General features: G+C 42.8%; 1 protein-coding gene across 1 annotated transcript in view; it reads left to right on the top strand.

Moving 5' to 3' along the window:
- The window catches only part of LOC129710023 (pejvakin-like), a 65276-nt gene that overhangs the window by 39770 nt on the left and 7350 nt on the right, over window positions 1-18156 (top strand). The window contains exons 3-8 of the mRNA XM_055656711.1: window positions 8925-9117; window positions 10332-10482; window positions 13049-13157; window positions 13301-13342; window positions 14023-14177; window positions 17771-17969. Coding sequence (XP_055512686.1) covers window positions 8925-9117; window positions 10332-10482; window positions 13049-13157; window positions 13301-13342; window positions 14023-14177; window positions 17771-17969 — 849 coding nt within the window. The remainder of the gene's footprint in view (window positions 1-8924; window positions 9118-10331; window positions 10483-13048; window positions 13158-13300; window positions 13343-14022; window positions 14178-17770; window positions 17970-18156) is intronic.

Raw genomic sequence — 18156 nt, 5'->3', positions numbered from 1 at the left:
CTGCATTATGTGATTGGACACAATGCCCTTGGAGACAGCGGCTGATTGGACGACAGGAGACCGAATTGTTGATTGGATGGGTATTTTAAGGCAAGCTGGTTGGTGATTGGACGCAACCCCCTTAGAGACAGCGGTTTATTGGCCACCAAATAATCGGGCACAAATTAATTGACAAATAGGAAAATAATAAAATTGCTGGTCGGTGCGAACTCTGCGCTGTATCTCCAAACTAAACAGTATAACATGCAGGTACATTCATTTAAAAATAAAGCCCAGTGATTATTTCACATGATTTCTCACGGTATCTGACCAATATCTGTTTAAGATGTTTGGTCTGCCTTCGGCATTGACTCTGAACTAAATACCTAATCCAGACTCAATTGTATCGTCACATTGTACTCAGTAAACTCACACATCTCTGCATTCAGGAGGCTGCCGTGGTTGGAATCACCGGCACTGAGACCACAGTGGGTAAAGAGGCCTGAGATCAAAACATAAGATGATACTTCTTCTCAATAAAAAAAATAGTGAAGTTTCCCATTCTAACCATGATGGCTAGAGCTTCTTGCAAGGTGATCTATGACCTCGCTAAGTAAATATTGTCGTAACGCACAGTTTTCAGTCAAATTAAGAAGATATTCATTACATTGTTCATTGGAGCCCATGGATGTTTCACTGAAAGCAGTGAAGAAAGCAATCTCCGCACTGCTTGTCCCCGCGTTTAATGAAGGGACTTTTAAATTACTTGAAATAAAAGTTGATTTCTCATTGTAACAAATGTCAACCGTGCTTCTGATGAAAGAGGCATCAATACACTTCTTTCTCTAACCTCCCGTAATTCAGTTGACTTTTATTTAAAGTGGAAGATGCAAACATTGTCAGCTCCACCTGGACTTCACCCAGAGTGACTGGGGAGTCCAGAACAAGGGGCCACAGTTTAAGAATAAGGGGGTAGGCCATTTAGAACTGAGATGAGGAAACACCTTTTCACCCAGAGTTGTGAATCTGTGCAATTCTCTGCCACAGGGGGGGCAGTGGAGGCCAATTCACTGGATATTGTCAAGAGAGAGTTAGATTTAGCTCTTAGGGCTAACGGAATCAAGGGATATGGGGAGAAAGCAGGAACGAGGATACTGATTTTAAATGATCATATAGAATGGCAGTGATGGCTCGAAGGGCCAAATGGCATACTCTTGCATCTATTTTATATCTGTTTCTATGACTGATGTATGCTCCATTCTTGAAGGTATTTAGTGCGGGATTTGAAATCCCCGTCAAGTCATAATGCACCAATAAAGATGCTCTGCTTTCTTTCCATAGGTTATCTGCTCTAGTTTAGTTTAGTGATATAGCACGGAAACAGGCCCTTCGGCCCACTGAGTCCGCTCCGACCAGCAATCCCCGCACACAAACACTATCCCACACACACTAGTGACAATTTACATTTGTACCAAGCCACTTAACCTACAACCTGTACGTCTTTGGAGAGCGGGAGGAAACGTAAGATCTCAGAGAAAACCAATGCAGGTCACGGGGCGAACTTATAAACAGACAGCACCGGTCATCAGGAAAGAACCCGGGTCTCTGGCTCTGTGAGGCAGCGACTCTACCGCTGCTCCACCGTGCCGCGAAGGTATCTCGTGCGAGATTTGAAAGCCCCGTCAAGTCATAACGAACCAACAAAGATGTTCTATTTTCTTTCTTTCTAAACGAAGATTGACACAAAATGATGGAGTAACTCGGTGGGCCAAGGAATGGGTGACGTTTTGGGTTGAGGCGATTCTTCAGACCCTTCCACCATTGAACCAGCTCATTGGAGGTCTGTGAAACAGTGCAGGGCAATACACCTTCTAGTTTTGTACAGCACATTTGGGAAGTGAGTTATGCTTTACTCTAAAACATTGGCAACAAAAGTCAATGACCCCCCCCACCCCCCACACTAACAGAAAGGATCCGCAGCCGTCACAGCAAAATGTCAATGACTCCGGGAATGCCGAGGCGACAGGGTGAGAGAGAGGGAATGAGAGAGAGGGAGTGAGAGAGTGTGAGAGAGAAGAAATGGGAGTGGGGGAGAGAAAGCGTGCGCGCGAGAGAGAGGGAGGGAGGGAGCAAGCGAAACACAGGGAGTCACAACGAGGGTCGGTAGGTGAATGACTAACCTGCACATCAAGAAGAAGCTCGCAGTCTGAGCCCTCAACCACGATGATGAGTTTTAAGAAATTCTCAATGTGTCGTCAATGCATCGATCTATATTCCTCAGTGTAATTGTGTTTTGACCAAGTATTAATGACGTTGTGTTCCTTTGTATAAAATTCACAGGGCGTAATTAATACTTGGTCAAAACACAATTACATTTACTGAGGAATGTGGATCGATTAATTGATGACACATTGTATAACTACGTGTTAACTACTGGCTGTTAACGTGCTAGTAGTTAACACATCGTTTTTGTCTGATGGCCGGTGCAGTGGTTTTTATCCATGTTCGTTAAAAAAAACAAAAACGTATAGAAATAAAGGCGAATGTTTGAAAAATAATTGTATTTAGCAACGCGAATTCGTATTTCCGTACGAAATAAGAAAAATTAGCGCGGGGCCCCCCATTGGCGCGGGGCCCAATTGGGAGCAATCGGTCCAATCGGCTTAAGGCCAGCCCTGGTCAGGATAGATAATGAATGAAGGAGGCAGTAGTAATCCCAATAGGAAAACCAGGTAAAGATCTGACAAACCCAGGGAATTATAGGCCTATTGCGTCAACATCCAACATATGTAAAGTAATGGAAAAAATGGTAAATGAAAGGTTAACATATTATGTAGAAAATAAAGGATATTTATCCAATTACCAGAGTGGTTTCAGGAAGGGGAGAAACACCATGGATCCAGCTATATGTTTAGAACATGAAATTAGGAGAGCACAAATTAACAGAGAAAGTGTAGTAGCTGTATTTTTTGATATTGAGAAAGCATATGATATGATGTGGGGAGAAGGGTTATTAGTGAAACTAGGTAAATTGGGGATTGAAGGTCGTATATTTAAATGGATTAAGGATTTTTTATTTGGGAGGTCAATACAAGTACGAGTTGGAAATCAATACTCAGGAATATTACATATTGAAAATGGAACACCTCAAGGGTGCATATAAGTCCTTTACTATTTTTTTAGTAATGATAAATGATGTATATGAAGAAATTGTAAATGAAATGGGAGTTTCACTGTTTGCGGATGATGGGGCAATCTGGAAAAGGGGGAGAAATGTGAAGTTTATTGTGCAGAAAAACTACAGAGGGCTATAATAAGGTACAAGAGTGGTCTATAAATGGGGATTCAAATTTTCTGTGGAAAAGACAAAGATAATGTTTTTTTTACTAGGAAGAAAATTGATAGTGAGGTAAAACTAAAATTATATAACCAGGAATTGGAGAGAGTAAAATACTATAAATTTTTAGGTTTATGGTTTGATGAGAGGATTACGTGGATGGTTCATATTCAGAAAGTAGTGGACAAATGTAAGAAGATACTTAATGTAATGAGATGCTTAGTTGGATGTGATTGGGGGGCAGATAGAACAGCTTTGAAGGCTATATACACTGGGTTAATTAGATCTGTGTTAGATTATGGTTGTGTGGTGTATGGGTCCGCATCAAGTACTTCTCTTAAGAAAATAGACAACATTCAAAACCAGGCATTGAGAATATGTACAGGTGCAATAAAAACAACTCCAACAGCAGCATTACAGGTTGAAATGGGGGAGATGCCTCTAGAGATGAGAAGGACACAGCTTTCATTGAATTACTGGATTAACCTACAGGACCACAGTCAAGAACACCCAGTACAAGTTACTGTCAAACCATGCTGGCAAAAGGAGAGAAGGGAAACAAAACGTTTTGGATGGACAGTGACCCAGAGAGCAATACAAATTAGCATAGCCCAATTAAATGTGGTTCCAACGGTTCCATTACCTTCAATTCCACCTTGGATACTTCCAGATGCAACAGTAGACTTTACAATATTAGAACAGAAAAACAAGGATAAACAGCATATGTATAATTCAGTCATCATACAGGAATACATTGACAGATACTACAGTTTTGTCCAAATTTATACAGATGCATCAAAAGATTCAGTAGATAAAGTAGGAGTAGCATTTATTATACCAGAATTTCACATCAAAGTAGGGAAGAGGATCAATAATGAGGTCTCAGTATACACAGGTGAAATGATTGCAATATTGTTAGCAGTACAGTGGGTCGAGGATACTAGGCCTTTAAGGACAGTTATTTGTTCAGATTCAAGTTTAGCAATAAAGAGTTTACAGCACAGTCATTCAGACAATAGACCAGACATTTTGATAGAAATAGAACAAACACTATTCAGAATTCAAATGATGGGGCTTACAGTCATATTTTTATGGGTACCATCACACATTGGCATTAGAGGAAACGAAATGGCAGATAAGGTAGCAAAAGAGGTAACAAAAAGAAGTAAGATTGATTTAAGTATTAACATAGGTAAAACTGAAATCAAAGACATTATTAAGCAAAGACTGAAGGAAAGATGGCAAAAGCAATGGGAGGAAGAGCGGAAAGGACGGTGGTTCTACAGAGCCCAGAGGAAAGTGGGAGAGATGAGATGTGCAGGAAAGAACAGAGAAGAGGAGACAGTGATTTCAAGAATTAGATTTGGACACACTGGTCTGAACAGTACACTTTTTGTAATGGGCAAGCATAATACAGGCAGATGTGAATACTGTGGGCAAGAGGAAACGATAGAGCATGTCATTGTACATTGTGAGAGGTATGAGGAGGAGAGAGAACGGATGAGTGAGCAGTTCAGAAAAGAAGGAGTACAATTTGATTTGGTAGATATTTTGCAAGGGAGTTCAAATAAGTGCTATCAAATCCTGATGCTTTTTCTTAGGGTAACCAATTTGTTCGGAAGGATATAGGTTATTAGAATATGTAATGGTGTTGTTTGATCCACACTCCATGCCAGTTGGTGGCGGTAATGCACCAAAAAAGTTGTTTGCAACCGAAGAAGAAGAAGAAGAAGAAGAAGAAGAAGAAGAAGAAGAAGAAGAAGAAGAAGAAGAAGAAGAAGAAGAAGAAGAAGAAGAAGAAGAAGAAGAAGAAGAAGAAGAAGAAGAAGAAGAAGAAGAATAGATAATGAATGCGGATCAAATGTTTTGTCTTGTGTAGGAAGGCGCTGGTTTACACCGATGATAGACACAAAATGCTGGAGTAATTCAGCGGGCCAGGCAGCATCTCTGGAGAGGTCCTCAACCTCCTCTTTCTCCCCCCTCCCTCCTTCCTCCCCAAATCTGGTGCGCTCTTATTTCCCCAATATCTCCCACCACCCGAGTCAGGAAGGGTCTCTACCTGAAACATCACCGATTCCTTCCCTCCAGAGATGCTGCCTGTTCCACTGAGTTGCTCCAGCATTTCTGGTGCCCAGAACTGAACACAATACTCTAAATGCGGCATCACCAATGTCTTATACATTTGCAACATTACCTCCCAACTTCTAAACTGACTGATGAAGGCCAATGTTATTTATATTTGTTTGAGTCTATGTGCTAGTGGTGCTGCTGCACCTGTGATGTACCTGTACTTCATTGTACTTGTGCATATGACAATCAGCTCACCTAGACTAGACCCGGAACGTCAACTGTCTGTTTCCCTCCACAGATGCTGCATGACCTAGAGTTTCTCCATCACCTTCTGTTCCATCACCTCAAGCTCCTTGTGCCTTCATCATAATCTATGTTTGGTGAATGGTAGTTGACCTTACCATTGGCTCTGTTTTCGTCTTCAGAGAGATGCTGCCTAACATGCCGTGTATCTCCATTGTTAATGTTATGCTTAATGTTTGTTCGTTTTTAGAGCCATGTTTCAAAGCACTACCAAGAAAATTGTGAGCGAGATTGACCCTGAAGGCAGCGCATTGTTTCCTGTGAAAAGCCCGCTTGATTCTCCAAAATGCAAACCACTTCACCTAGTCATCAAAAAGAAGAAAAAAAATATTTCCAAAAGAGAAAATTATGTTCCCACTCCCTTCACACTGACTGATATATTGATTGATGGCCAAGATATAGATTTTGGTAAGATATGGCATTTTTTTTGCATTTTCCTGCACACTGCAGTCTAGCTTGCTACAAGTTAAGTTGATGACAAATGTAGAAGCAATGTTGTAAAAAGGGAGATGATAGTTTAGATTAAGATACCCAGAATAATGTAGACACGAGGAAACTGCTGTTGCTGGATTCTTTTATAAAACACAAAGTGCTGGAGTAACTCAGCAGGTCAGGCAGCATTTATCGAGGAAAGTGGACACATGACGTTTCAGAGTGAAGAAGGGTCTCAACCCGCGATGTTGCCCATCCAATCCTAACAACAGATGCTGCCTGACCCGTTGAGTTCTTCCAGGGCTTTGTGTTTTGCTCAATAATAATAATAATAATATCTTTTATTGTCATTGCACATAAGCGCAACGAGATTTGGTATGCCAGCTTCCATCCGATGTCATAACTTAAATAACTAATAACATTTAGATTTAGATACCCCAAGAATATGGTTTGTAAAAAGAACAGTAAAATAGTCAAAACATTTCAAACAGACTAAAGTGCAGATGTGTCTGTGTGACGTGACCATCCGAGAGGGACAGTCTATGGGGGGTGGGGGGCACTCAGCAGGGCCGGTTCAGAGCCGCTATAGCTCTGGGAATGAAGCTGTTCCCGAGTCTGGAGGTTCAGGCGTAGAAGGCCTTGTAACGTCTGCCGGAGGGAAGTAGTTCGAACAGTCCATTACACGGGTGTGAGGAGTCTTTATGGATGCTGACGGCCTTCCTGAGGCACCGTGTGTGGTAGATGCCCTCCAAGGCTGGTAGCTGTGTCCCAATAATCCTCTGCGCTCTGTGGACGACGCGCTGAAGAGCTCTCCTCTCCGCATCCATGCAGCTGAGATACCACACAGAGATGCCATACATTAATATGCTCTCTGTGGTGCAGCGGTAGAAGGTTGTCAGCAGCTGTTGGGGCAGAAGTGTCTTTTTTAATGTTCTCAGGAAGAACAGTCGTTGCTGTGCCTTCTTCGCCAGTGCAGCGGTGTTGGTGGACCATGTGAGGTCCTCTGAAATGTGAGTGCCCAGAAACTTAAAGCTGGACGCTCTCTCCACACTGTCCCCATAGATGGAGATTGGGGCATATTCTCCATTATGTGACCTCCTGAAGTCAATAATCAGCTTCCTGGTCTTGGAGGTGTTTAGTGACAAGTTGTTACGTGTGCACCAGTCCGCCAGGTTCTGCACCTCCGCCCTGTATTTTATTCCATCACTGTTGGTGATCAGCCAATCACTATTGAGTCGTCTGCAAACTTCACGATGGTGTTGGTGTCGAATGTAGGGACACAGTCGTGATTGAAGAGGGAGTAGAGCATGGGGCTTAGTACACAGCCCTGTGGTGTGCCGGTGCTCAGGGTGATATTGGAGGACAGGTGCAGGCCCAGTCTCACTGCCTGTGGTCGCTCCGTCAGAAAATTCAGGATCCAATGGCATATCGGCGAGCTGAGGCCTAGCTGGTGGAGTTTGGTGGTGAGCTTGGTGGGGATGACCGTATTGAATGCAGAGCTATAGTCTATGAAGAGCATCCTCATGTACGTGCCCTGTCTGTCCAGGTGAGTCAGGACAGTGTGAAGAGCCAGAGAGATGGCATCCTCTGTTGATCTATTTGCCCTGTACGCAAATTGATGAGAGTCCAGTGAGGCAGGGATGCTGGATTTGATGTGGGAGAGGACCAGCCTTTCAAAGCACTTCATGGGTATTGGAGTTAGGGCCACCGGGCGGTAGTCATTCAGGTTGGTGACTTTCGACTTTTTCGACTATGGTAGCTGTTTTCAAGCACTTATCGTTTGAAGTTTGATCTTTATTTTACGAAAAGTTGGATTGAGGAACTAAGTGCCCTCCACTCCCAACCTTGAATCTCATAAAGATCATTTGGTAAGTCAAGCGTTATTAATCTTTCTATAGTTTAATTTGATGCAAGTGATCTGTGGTTTCATCAGTTGCTTTGAAGATTGACGCGCATGCGGGCTGGCGGGTTCTTCACGTAGTCTCTCACTCCAACTACTCATAAAATAAAGATCAAACTTCATACGATGAGTTCTTGTTTAATCTATACAATTGAAACTCTGATCTTGACCACTTCCTGTTTGCACTGTATATTGATTTTAGAAAAAACGCTACCACTTACGGCTGTGATTTTTGGCCATCTTCATCAGTGCAGGACAAGAGTAATTTTCCCTTCAATGAAAAATAAAAGACTCATTAATGTTTTAAAAAATGATGAGATTCTCTCTCCTGTCAATCATGCCATGAAGGCCACGCCCCTTCTGGTGGTAGGGGGAAGGGACTATAAAACCCGGAAGTGGTGGAGGTGCCTCAGTTCCCTGCAAGATGGGGGAGCGACAGGTCACGACTCTCAGTCCGAGCTGTGAATAACACTGAACACATGTTTACTAAACTGGGAGTGATTTTACTGACTTGTCAGTGCCCTTAATGTGATTTGAATATGTAGTTTGTAAATGCAAAAGTGTTTTTTGGTTTGAAAAAGCAAAAGCTGTTTTTGGCTTGTTGAAAATGAAAATGGTGGTTGTTTTGAAAATGAAAATGGTAGTTGCTTTGAAAATGTGGTTGCTTTGAAAATGAAAATGGTGGTTGCTATAAAAATGTGGTTGCTTTGAAAGTGTGGTGTGCACCCTGCTTGAAATGGCATGCAACTGCACTTGAGTTTGGTGGCCTTGCACCCTATCTGAAGTGGCATGAAACTGCACTTGAGTTTTATGGCCTTGCACCCTGCCTGAAGTGGAATACCAGAGATACCATAGCGAAAATAGCGAGCAACAGCTTGCAGTCAATGTCTTTTCTTTTCCTAGGATTGAGTAGCTCTATCATTGCCTGCTTCTCTGAGTCTTCCAGCACCTCGGTCGGTGCCCAAGCGGGTGTGGATGTCGACTGTGTTGATGTAGGAGCGCACGTCTCAGGAAATTCCTCAGACGCCATGTCAAGTGTGGAAATGCGAAAGCACACAATCTCTGATCGCACGCTGCTGGATGTTGTCAAAGACAGGTAATCATTGGTGCAGTGGTAGAGTTGATGCTTTACAGCGCTAGAGACGCGGGTTCAATCCTGATTACGGGTGCTGTCTGTGCGGAGTTTGCACGTTCTCCCTGTGACCATGTGGGTTTTCTCCAGATGTTCTGGTTCACTCCCACACCCTTCAACGACGTAGATTAATTACCTTCTATAAAAATTGTAAATTGTCCCTCGCTTGTAGGATAGGGCTAGTGTACGGGGTCACTGGTCGGCGTGGACTAGAAGGGCCGAAGGGCCTGTTTCCGCACTGTATCTCTAAACGAGACTAAACTCACACAAACCCAGGTTACCAATCCAAAAGAAGCTGACAATCTCAATGAAGAAGGCTCCCAACCTGAAGTGTGGTTTGTCTATTTCCCTCCACAGATGCTGACTGACCCACTGAGTTCCTCCAGTGTGTTGATTATTCCTCGCAGAGATGGTGTATTTTTCATTTCAATGTGGCGTTTGACAGCCTCTTGTACTTTGCCAGCTTATTCAACAGTGAAAACCGCTGGCATTATCTGTCAGATTTAGCTTTGCTTTAACTTGTCTTTTAAGAAAAGTAGGATGTTTATTATTGGACATTTTTTTAAATAGATTTTCTGATATTCAGAAACATTCAAAATTTTTTACTGCTTTGACATTTGGCTGAGGCAGAGAGTTATGGAGTCATACAGCATGGGAACAGGCCCTTCGGCCCAACCTGCATACGCTGACCAACATGCCCATCTACACTAGTCTCACCTGCCTGCGTTTCACCCACATCCTTCCAAACTTGTTGTTTCCATGTACCTGTCTAAATATTTAGTACATGTTTTGATAGCACCTTCCTCAACTACCTCATTCGGCAGCTCGTTATGTGAAAAAGTTACCTCTCAGATTCCTATTAAATCTTTTCCCCTTCACATTAAACCTATGTCCTCTGGTTCTTGATTCCCCTTCTCTGGGAAAGAGACTGTGCATCTACCTGATTTATTCCTCTCATGATTTTGTACAACTTGCTCTAACTTTGCTTAATATAACATACACTTGGATTATTACACACAGAATGATTCAAGTTGTTGTTATTTTCATTGACGACTTTAGTGAGAATCTTGAATTTGATGTTGGGTGAATTGCAAAACTATTGTCTAACTTATGCCATCATTTCCTCTTTTGTCAGAACTGATTAAGTGGTACCATTCTTCTTAACTTTATCTTTTCAGGAAAGTGAACAGAGAACATCCGTTTGTGAAACACATGAAGAATAATACGGTTTATGTGATACTGGAAGTGATAGAGACGGAACATGCATGTTCTGTAAACAGCTCAGCTAAGGCTGAAACAGGAATGAAAGTTCTAATGAAACTTCTGAAGGGGAGTATAACTTTTTTACTTGGCTTCAAGTGGGACTGGTAGAGCCGCTGGTAGAGTTGGCTGATCTATCTTCCCCTCTCAACCCCATTCTCCTGCCTTCTCCCCATAACCCCTGACACCCGTACTAATCGAGGATCTATCAATCTCCGCCTTCAACAAATCCATTGACTTGACCTCCACAGTCATCTGTGGGAATTAATTCCACATTTGCACCACCCTCAGACTAAAGAAATTCCTTCTCATCTTTCTGAAGGTACGTCCTTTGATTCTGAGGCTATGACCTCCAGCGAGTACAGGCCCAATAACGTCAAACACTCATCATACATTAACCCAATCATTCCTGGGATCATTCCGGTAAACTTCCTCTAGACCATCCCTGTTCACATTCTCCCTGTGACCACCTGGTCATCCCTGTTTCCCTCCACATTACATGCGGGTTTGTAGGTGAATAGGCCGCAGTAAAAATAGCCCCTAGTGTGTACGGAGTGCATGAGAACGTGGGATAACATAGAACTAGCATGAACAGGTGATCGATGGTCGGTGAACTCAGTGGGCCGAAAGGCCTGTTTCCATGCTGTATTTCTCAAACTAAAACTAATATTTGCATTATTAAGTTGTGTGCAATTCATTAACCTTCAAACCTGAGAAAAATTTAAACTGCTTGAGGAGCCTGCCTCCGATAGGCATGAACATTGAATTCTCCAAATTTTGTTAGCCCTTGCTGTCTCCTCCCCTTCCTTAGCCCTCGAGCTGTCTCCTCCCATCCCCCAGTCCTCGGGCTCCTCCTCCTCCTTTTTCCTTCCTTCTCCCCGCCCACCCCCTATCAGTCTGAAGAAAGGTTTCGGCCCGAAACGTTACCTATTTCCTTCGCTTCCATATATAATGCTGCACCCGCTGAGTTTCTCCAGCATTTTTGTGTACCTTCGATTTCCAGCATCTGCAGTTCCCTCTTGAACAAAAAGTTATAACATTTGTGTTTAACTTTCTGAGACAATTTAAGGTGGATTATTTGCAATTGAGTTTGGAAAATGGTTTGATAATTTGAACCATTTGGAATATATTGTATCGTTAATTGTTGATTAGCTAATTTCTTTGTTTATCCATCAAAGTCATTAACCTGAAACTCTCCACCAATATAACGTGTATTTCCAGTATTCCCTCTTATATTTGTACAGCTTTTTCACATCCGTCTCACCTATCGTGAATATTTTCCTTCTCCCCTCAGGCACGAAATGTAGCAGTAGAATGTAATTTAAATTTCCTCTTCAACTTTCTTCATCTTTTATTCCTCTGATTGTGCAGCACGGTGGCGCAGCGGTAGAGTTGCTGCCGTTCGGCGCCAGAGACCCGGGTTCGATCCTGACCACGGGTGCTTGTTTATATGATGTTTTTATATTCTTCCAGTGACCGTGTGTGGTTTCTCCGGGTGCTCCAGTTTCCTCCCACACTCCAAAGATCCACAAGCTTGTAGGTTATGTGTTGGAAGGATCATTGCTCTTTGTCACAGTGGAATTCCAAGCCTATATGTAAAAAGGCTCCTGACCTAAAACATCGCCAGTCCATGTATAAGAATGAACTGCAGATGCTGGTTTACATTGAAGATAGACACTAAATGCTGGAGTAACTCAACAGAACAGCCAGCATCTCTGGAGAAATACTCCAGCATTTTGTGTCTATCTTAGGTTTGTAGGTTAGTTGACTTTGGTTAAAAAATTGCAAAATTGTCTCAAGTGTGTAAGATAGTGCTAATGTACGCGGTGATTGCTGGTCGGCGTGAACTCTGTGGAGTGAAGGGCTTGTTTCCACGCTGTATCTCGAAAGTAACGTCCAAAGTATGATTTGTATGGCACATTATAGTTTTAATTAAAGCTAGACTGTGGGACCTGTTGGGTCCCACCTTTACCCGGGAGGGCTGGTCCTCCAACGCAATATTCCACCTCTCCACCCATTCCAATATTGCTGGCTTTCTGGAGTGCTAGTATGGGTGTTTGGGCTGAAGGGGCTGGTTTCCGAACCACATAAAACCATATAAAACCACATGAAGGGCACGCACATTTCAGTAGACGCTCCGTGTTGTGTAGATTCCCGATTCCTAGAGTGTTGTGTAGATTCCTAAAGAATTGTGGTCTCTCCCTCACTATCTTGCAGCGACTAAGCCAAGTCCATACTTCCGGGTTTTATAGTCCCTCCCCATCCTCATCACGGTGATTGACAGGAGAGAGAATCTCAAGATTTTTTAAACACGAATAACTGTTTTATTTTTAATCAATGGGAAAAATCCTCGGGGCCTGATCATCGGAGGAGGAATCTGAGTAAGATGACCAAAATTCACAACCATATATGGTAGCGTTTTTTCTAAAATCAAACAACAGCGCAAACAGAAAGCGATCAAGATTGGACTTTTAATTCTATAGATATAAATTCTCTCCACATAAATGCAATTCTTTCACTTACGTTATAGTTGGGACGTCTTCACACTCTCTCCAAGAGTATTGACTTTCCTAGAATCAGTTTTCATTGGATTAACTTTCACAGTTAAATATTGTAGTTTTCTTTGTTGCCTTAGACTGAAGCTGATCTCAGCGTGAGTAAAGAAAGGAAGTTAACTTTTCCAGCTGGAACATCTATTGCGTACAAGGTCTCTGAACTGATGATTAGTCCAACTGATACTCTGGGTATGTAAAAGTATAATAATACCAAAAAAAAAAAACTTTTTGAATGTCAGATTGACTAAATAAATTGGTTATCTTTCTTCAGTCATTTGGGTCACAGAGCAAATACAATGCTAATACCAGGTCCTATGTTTCTGTTTCTTTAGAATTAAATTGGGATGTGCACTTCCAGGGTCCTGACGTGTCAAGTAAGTTGCCACATATTTACTGTTTCACATATATATATTCTGTATCTATTATACTTTGGAACTGCCACAAATCCCAACACACAGATTTTGTGTGACTCCCCAAGGAGATGAGGAGGACTGTTGTGGGAGTTTGTTCTCTTCACCTCTGCCTATCCTTAGCCCCACGTCCCCCTCCCTTTTCATCTGTGCATTAATTGCCTCATATTGTGTTTTGTATTGAATTCTGTCTTTACTTTGTGTACTAGTCATGTCTCTACTATTTATTTCATTCCCCTTACACGTTTTTCCTCTACCTGCTAAATGTTTGTACGGTCTTTTGAGACTCTTGAAAGGCGCCCATAAATAAAATTTATTATTATTATTTATTATATACCGATTCTCTATCTTACAGCTTTTTTACTTTTTATGTTCACTCAAAATGTTTATAATAACACAAATGGTGGACGATGTAGGTACATAATGTGTTGTCGGCACGGTAACGCAGCTGGAAGAGCTACTTCCTCACAGCGCCAGAGACCGGGGCTCTATCATGACCTTGGGTGCTGCCTGCGCTGAGTTTGCATGTTCTCAGTCCCATTATTTTCCAATTGCGTTGTTCAGATATTGGCTTTAATTGTCAAGGTCAAAATCGAGTTGTTTTTAAATTTTACGAGAGATTCCGTCTTTTCAATCTTCTTCAGCTTCTCCGTCATCTTCAGGCTGTGACCAGAAGCCCCCACCTGCTGCTTCACTTGCCGTGCTGACGAACATGTGTGCGGACAAGAAGACACTATTCCTCAATGTGATCCTTGAAATTCTTCGGCACAGTGATAGCCTTGCAGTTCTTGATGAAATGGTTTGTACCAAGTGTTTTCCCTCTTCATCGCAATGGGATCGTGGCTCTGAGCATGGACAGGAATACAATATTCGACACAAAGTGTGGTGCTCATACTTGACTACATGTCTTACACGGTTGCGTACACACAGAGACGTGAACAGAGGAACAGGCCCTTTGGCCCACAATATCTGTGCCGAGCATGTTGCCAAGATAAACTAATCTTATCTGCCTGCACGTGATCCATATCCTTCCATTCCCTGCATGTTCACGTGCATATTGAAAAGCCGCTTAGATGCCACTATAATGTCGGCCTTCACCACCACACCCAGCAGCGAGTTCCAGGCACTCAGTACTGTATGTGTGTGAGTGTGTGTGTATGTGTGTGTGTGCGTGCATGTGGGTGTGTGCGGGTGGGATGGGGGTGTGTGTGTGTGTGTGTGAGCGTTTGTAACAAACATGCTCCACACATCTCCTTTAAACTTTCCCCCTCTCACCTTAAAGCTATGCCCTCTAGTCTTTGACATTTACACTCTTGGAAAAAAAGGATGTGACTTTCTCTCCTATTTATCCCTCTCATCATTTGATACACTTTTGTTAGGTCTCCCTTCAGCCTCCAGCGTTCCAGAGAAAGTAACCCACGTTTGACCAACTTCTCCTATAGTCCATTACCCTCTAATCAAGGCAGCATCCTGGTAAACCACCTCTGCACCCTCTCCAAAGCCACGGTGAGGCTGGAGCACCTCTCTGGGGCAGAAAATGAATTCTGCATTCGGCTTTAGCCATAGAATAACTCAGAAAGGTTTTCTAGAGAGTTAGATTTAGCTCTTAGTGCTGAAGGAATCAAGAGTCATCGGGGAAAAGCAGGAACGGGGTACTGAATTTGGATGATCAACCATGATCATATTGAATGGTGGTGCTGGCTCGAAGGGCCAAATGGCCTACTCCTGCATCTATTTTCTATGAGTGTTAGATCCCTGCACTAATCATCTGAAAAAGGAAAATGTTTCATTGCTTGGCACAAGGGTCCCTGATGTACAGAGCAGAGAAGTTGATCAATGTTTAAAATTAGGTTTAGGTGTTGGTTTATTAATGGCACATGTAGCGAGGTACAGTGAAAAGCTTTCTCTTGCATGATATCCAAATAGATCAGATATACTATACATACATATTGTCACGCCAAACAATAGGTCGAGCAAAGGGGAAGATACAGAGTGCAGAAGATAGCACAAAATATTTCAGGTTGAGACCCTTCTTCAGGCAGTGACGCTTCTCGACCTGAAACGCCACCTATTCCTTCTCTCCAGAGATGCTGCCTGTGCTGCTTAGTTACTCCAGCATTTTGTGTCTATCTTTGGTTTAAACCTGCATCTGTAGTTCTTTCCTACACACAGTATAGTTCTCAGCATTGTAAGGCACCAGTTCCAGAGACACAGTTAAAGGTCCACGATGAGGAAGATGTGAGTCAGACAGACAGGGAAGGGAAAATAGATTATGAAAGAAAACTGGCAGGGAACATAAAAACTGACTGCAAAGATTTTTATCGATGGGTAAAGAGAAAAAGATTAGTTTAAAACCAAATGTAGATCCCTTGCAGTCAGAATAGGTGAATTGATCATGGGGAACAAGGACATGGCAGACCAATTGAATAACTACTTTGGTTCTGTCTTCACTAAGGAAGACATAAATAATCTGCCGGAAATAGCAGAGGACCCGGGGTCAAATGAGGATGGAGGAAATGAGTGAAAGCCAGGTTATCTGGGAAGTGGTGTTAGGTAAATTGAATTGAATAAAGGCCGATCAATGCCCAGGGCCAGATAGGAGGCATCCCAGAATACTTAAGAAAGTAGCCCCAGAAATAGTGGATGCATTAGTGATAATTTTTCAAAACTCTTTAGATTCTGGAGTAGTTCCTGAGGATTGGAGGGTAGCTAATGTAACCCCACTTTTTAAAAAGGGAGGGAGAGAAAACGGGGAATTGCAGACCAGTTAGTCACACATCGGTAGTGGGGAAACTGCTAGAGTCAGTTATTAAAGATCGGCTAGCAGCACATTTGGAAAGTGGTGAAATCATTGGACAAAGTCATCATGGATTTATGAAGGGTAAATCATGTCTGACGAATCTTGTAGAATTTTTTGAGGATGTAACTAGTAGAGTGGATAAAGGAGAACCAGTGAATGTGTTATATCTGGACTTTCAGAAGGCCTTTGACAAGGTCCCACATAAGAGATTAGTATACAAACTTAAAGCACACAGTATTGGGGGTGCAGTATTGATGTGGATAGAGAACTGGCTGGCAGACAGGAAGCAAAGAGTAGGAGTAAACGGGTCCTTTTCAGAATGGCAGGCAGTGACTAGTGGGGTACCGCAAGGCTCAGTGCTGGGACCCCAGCTATTTACAATATATATTAATGATTTGGACGAGGGAATTGAATGCAACATCTCCAAGTTTGCGGATGACACGAAGCTGGGGGGCAGTGTTAGCTGTGAGGAGGATGCTACGAGTCTGCAAGGTGACTTGGATAGGTTGGGTGAGTGGGCAAATGCATGGCAGATGCAGTATAATGTGGATAAATGTGAGGTTATCCACTTTGGTGGCAAAAACAGGAAAGTAGACTATTATCTGAATGGTGGCAGATTAGGAAAAGGGGAGATGCAACAGGACCTGGGTGTCATGGCACACCAGTCATTGAAAGTAGGCATGCAGGTGCAGCAGGCAGTGAAGAAAGCGAATGGTATGTTAGCATTCATAGCAAAATGATTTGAGTATAGGAGCAGGGAGGTTCTACTGCAGTTGTACAGGGTCTTGGTGAGACCACACCTGGGGTATTGCATACAGTTTTGGTCTCCTAATCTGAGGAAAGACATTCTTGCCATGGAGGGAGGACAGAAGGTTCACCAGACTGATTCCTGGGATGTCAGGACTTTCATATGAAGAAAGACTGGATAGACTCGGCTTGTACTTGCTAGAATTTAGAAGATTGAAGGGGGATCTTATAGAAACTTATAAAATTCTTAAGCGGTTGGACAGGCTAGATGCAGGAAGATTGTTCCCGATGTTGGGGAAGTCCAGAACAAGGAGTCACAGTTTAAGGATAAGGGGGATGTCTTTTAGGACTGAGATGAGAAAAACATTTTTCACTCAGAGAGTGGTGAATCTCTGGAATTCTCTGCCACAGAAGGTAGTTGAGGCCACAGTTCATTGGTTATATTTAAGAGGGAGATAGATGTGGCCCTTGTGGCTAAAGGGATCAGGGGGTATGGAGAGAAGGCAGGTACAGGATACTGAGTTGGATGATCAGCCATGATCATATTGAATGTCGGTGCAGGCTCGAAGGGCCGAATGGCCGACTCCTGCACCTATTTTCTAAGTTTCTACCCTAGCTTATGGAAGGTCCTGTTCAGAAACTTAATAACAGAGGGGGAAACGCTGTCCCTGAGTCTGGTGACGTGCACTTCCAAGCTCCTGTACCTTCTACTGGACCGGTTTGAGGCAAGAATTTGATTATGTTGACTATATTTTTGAGGCAATGTGAAGTGTAGATGGAGTGAATGCAGGGCAGTCTGATCTGTGTGTTTTATTCCACTTGCTGTCCATGCTGTTCCTTCTCAGCTGGACCAGATTTTGGATGGAGTGCAGCCTGACCTCCAAGTGCTGGATCAGATGGAGGAAGATAATAGGGTGTGCGTGGAGAAGATGCTGGATCTGTTGGGAATTAAGAAGGAAAATGCACCAGGAGAAACTCTCGCTCTCACCGCGGAGTCCGAAGGGATCATCCGGGCGATAAACACTCTCATCCAGTCATTCAGCGGTAAGATTTGATGTCTATTTTTACAAAGCGCGGGATTGGTCAATTGGCGTCCGCCTCATTGTCAAACGTGCTTTGATTGGACAATTACTGCTCGGAAAATTGGAGGTTTTTCTCATAATTTAAAAATATGTCCAGGTTTTGGTCTTGACGAGTTTCAGGGATGATTTCTATAATATTTTTACACAAT

This window comes from Leucoraja erinacea, chromosome 27, assembly GCF_028641065.1.
Source record: "Leucoraja erinacea ecotype New England chromosome 27, Leri_hhj_1, whole genome shotgun sequence".
Lineage (NCBI taxonomy): Eukaryota > Metazoa > Chordata > Chondrichthyes > Rajiformes > Rajidae > Leucoraja > Leucoraja erinaceus.
Note: the sequence above shows the minus strand (reverse complement) of the source record. Positions and strands in the feature narration are given on the sequence as shown.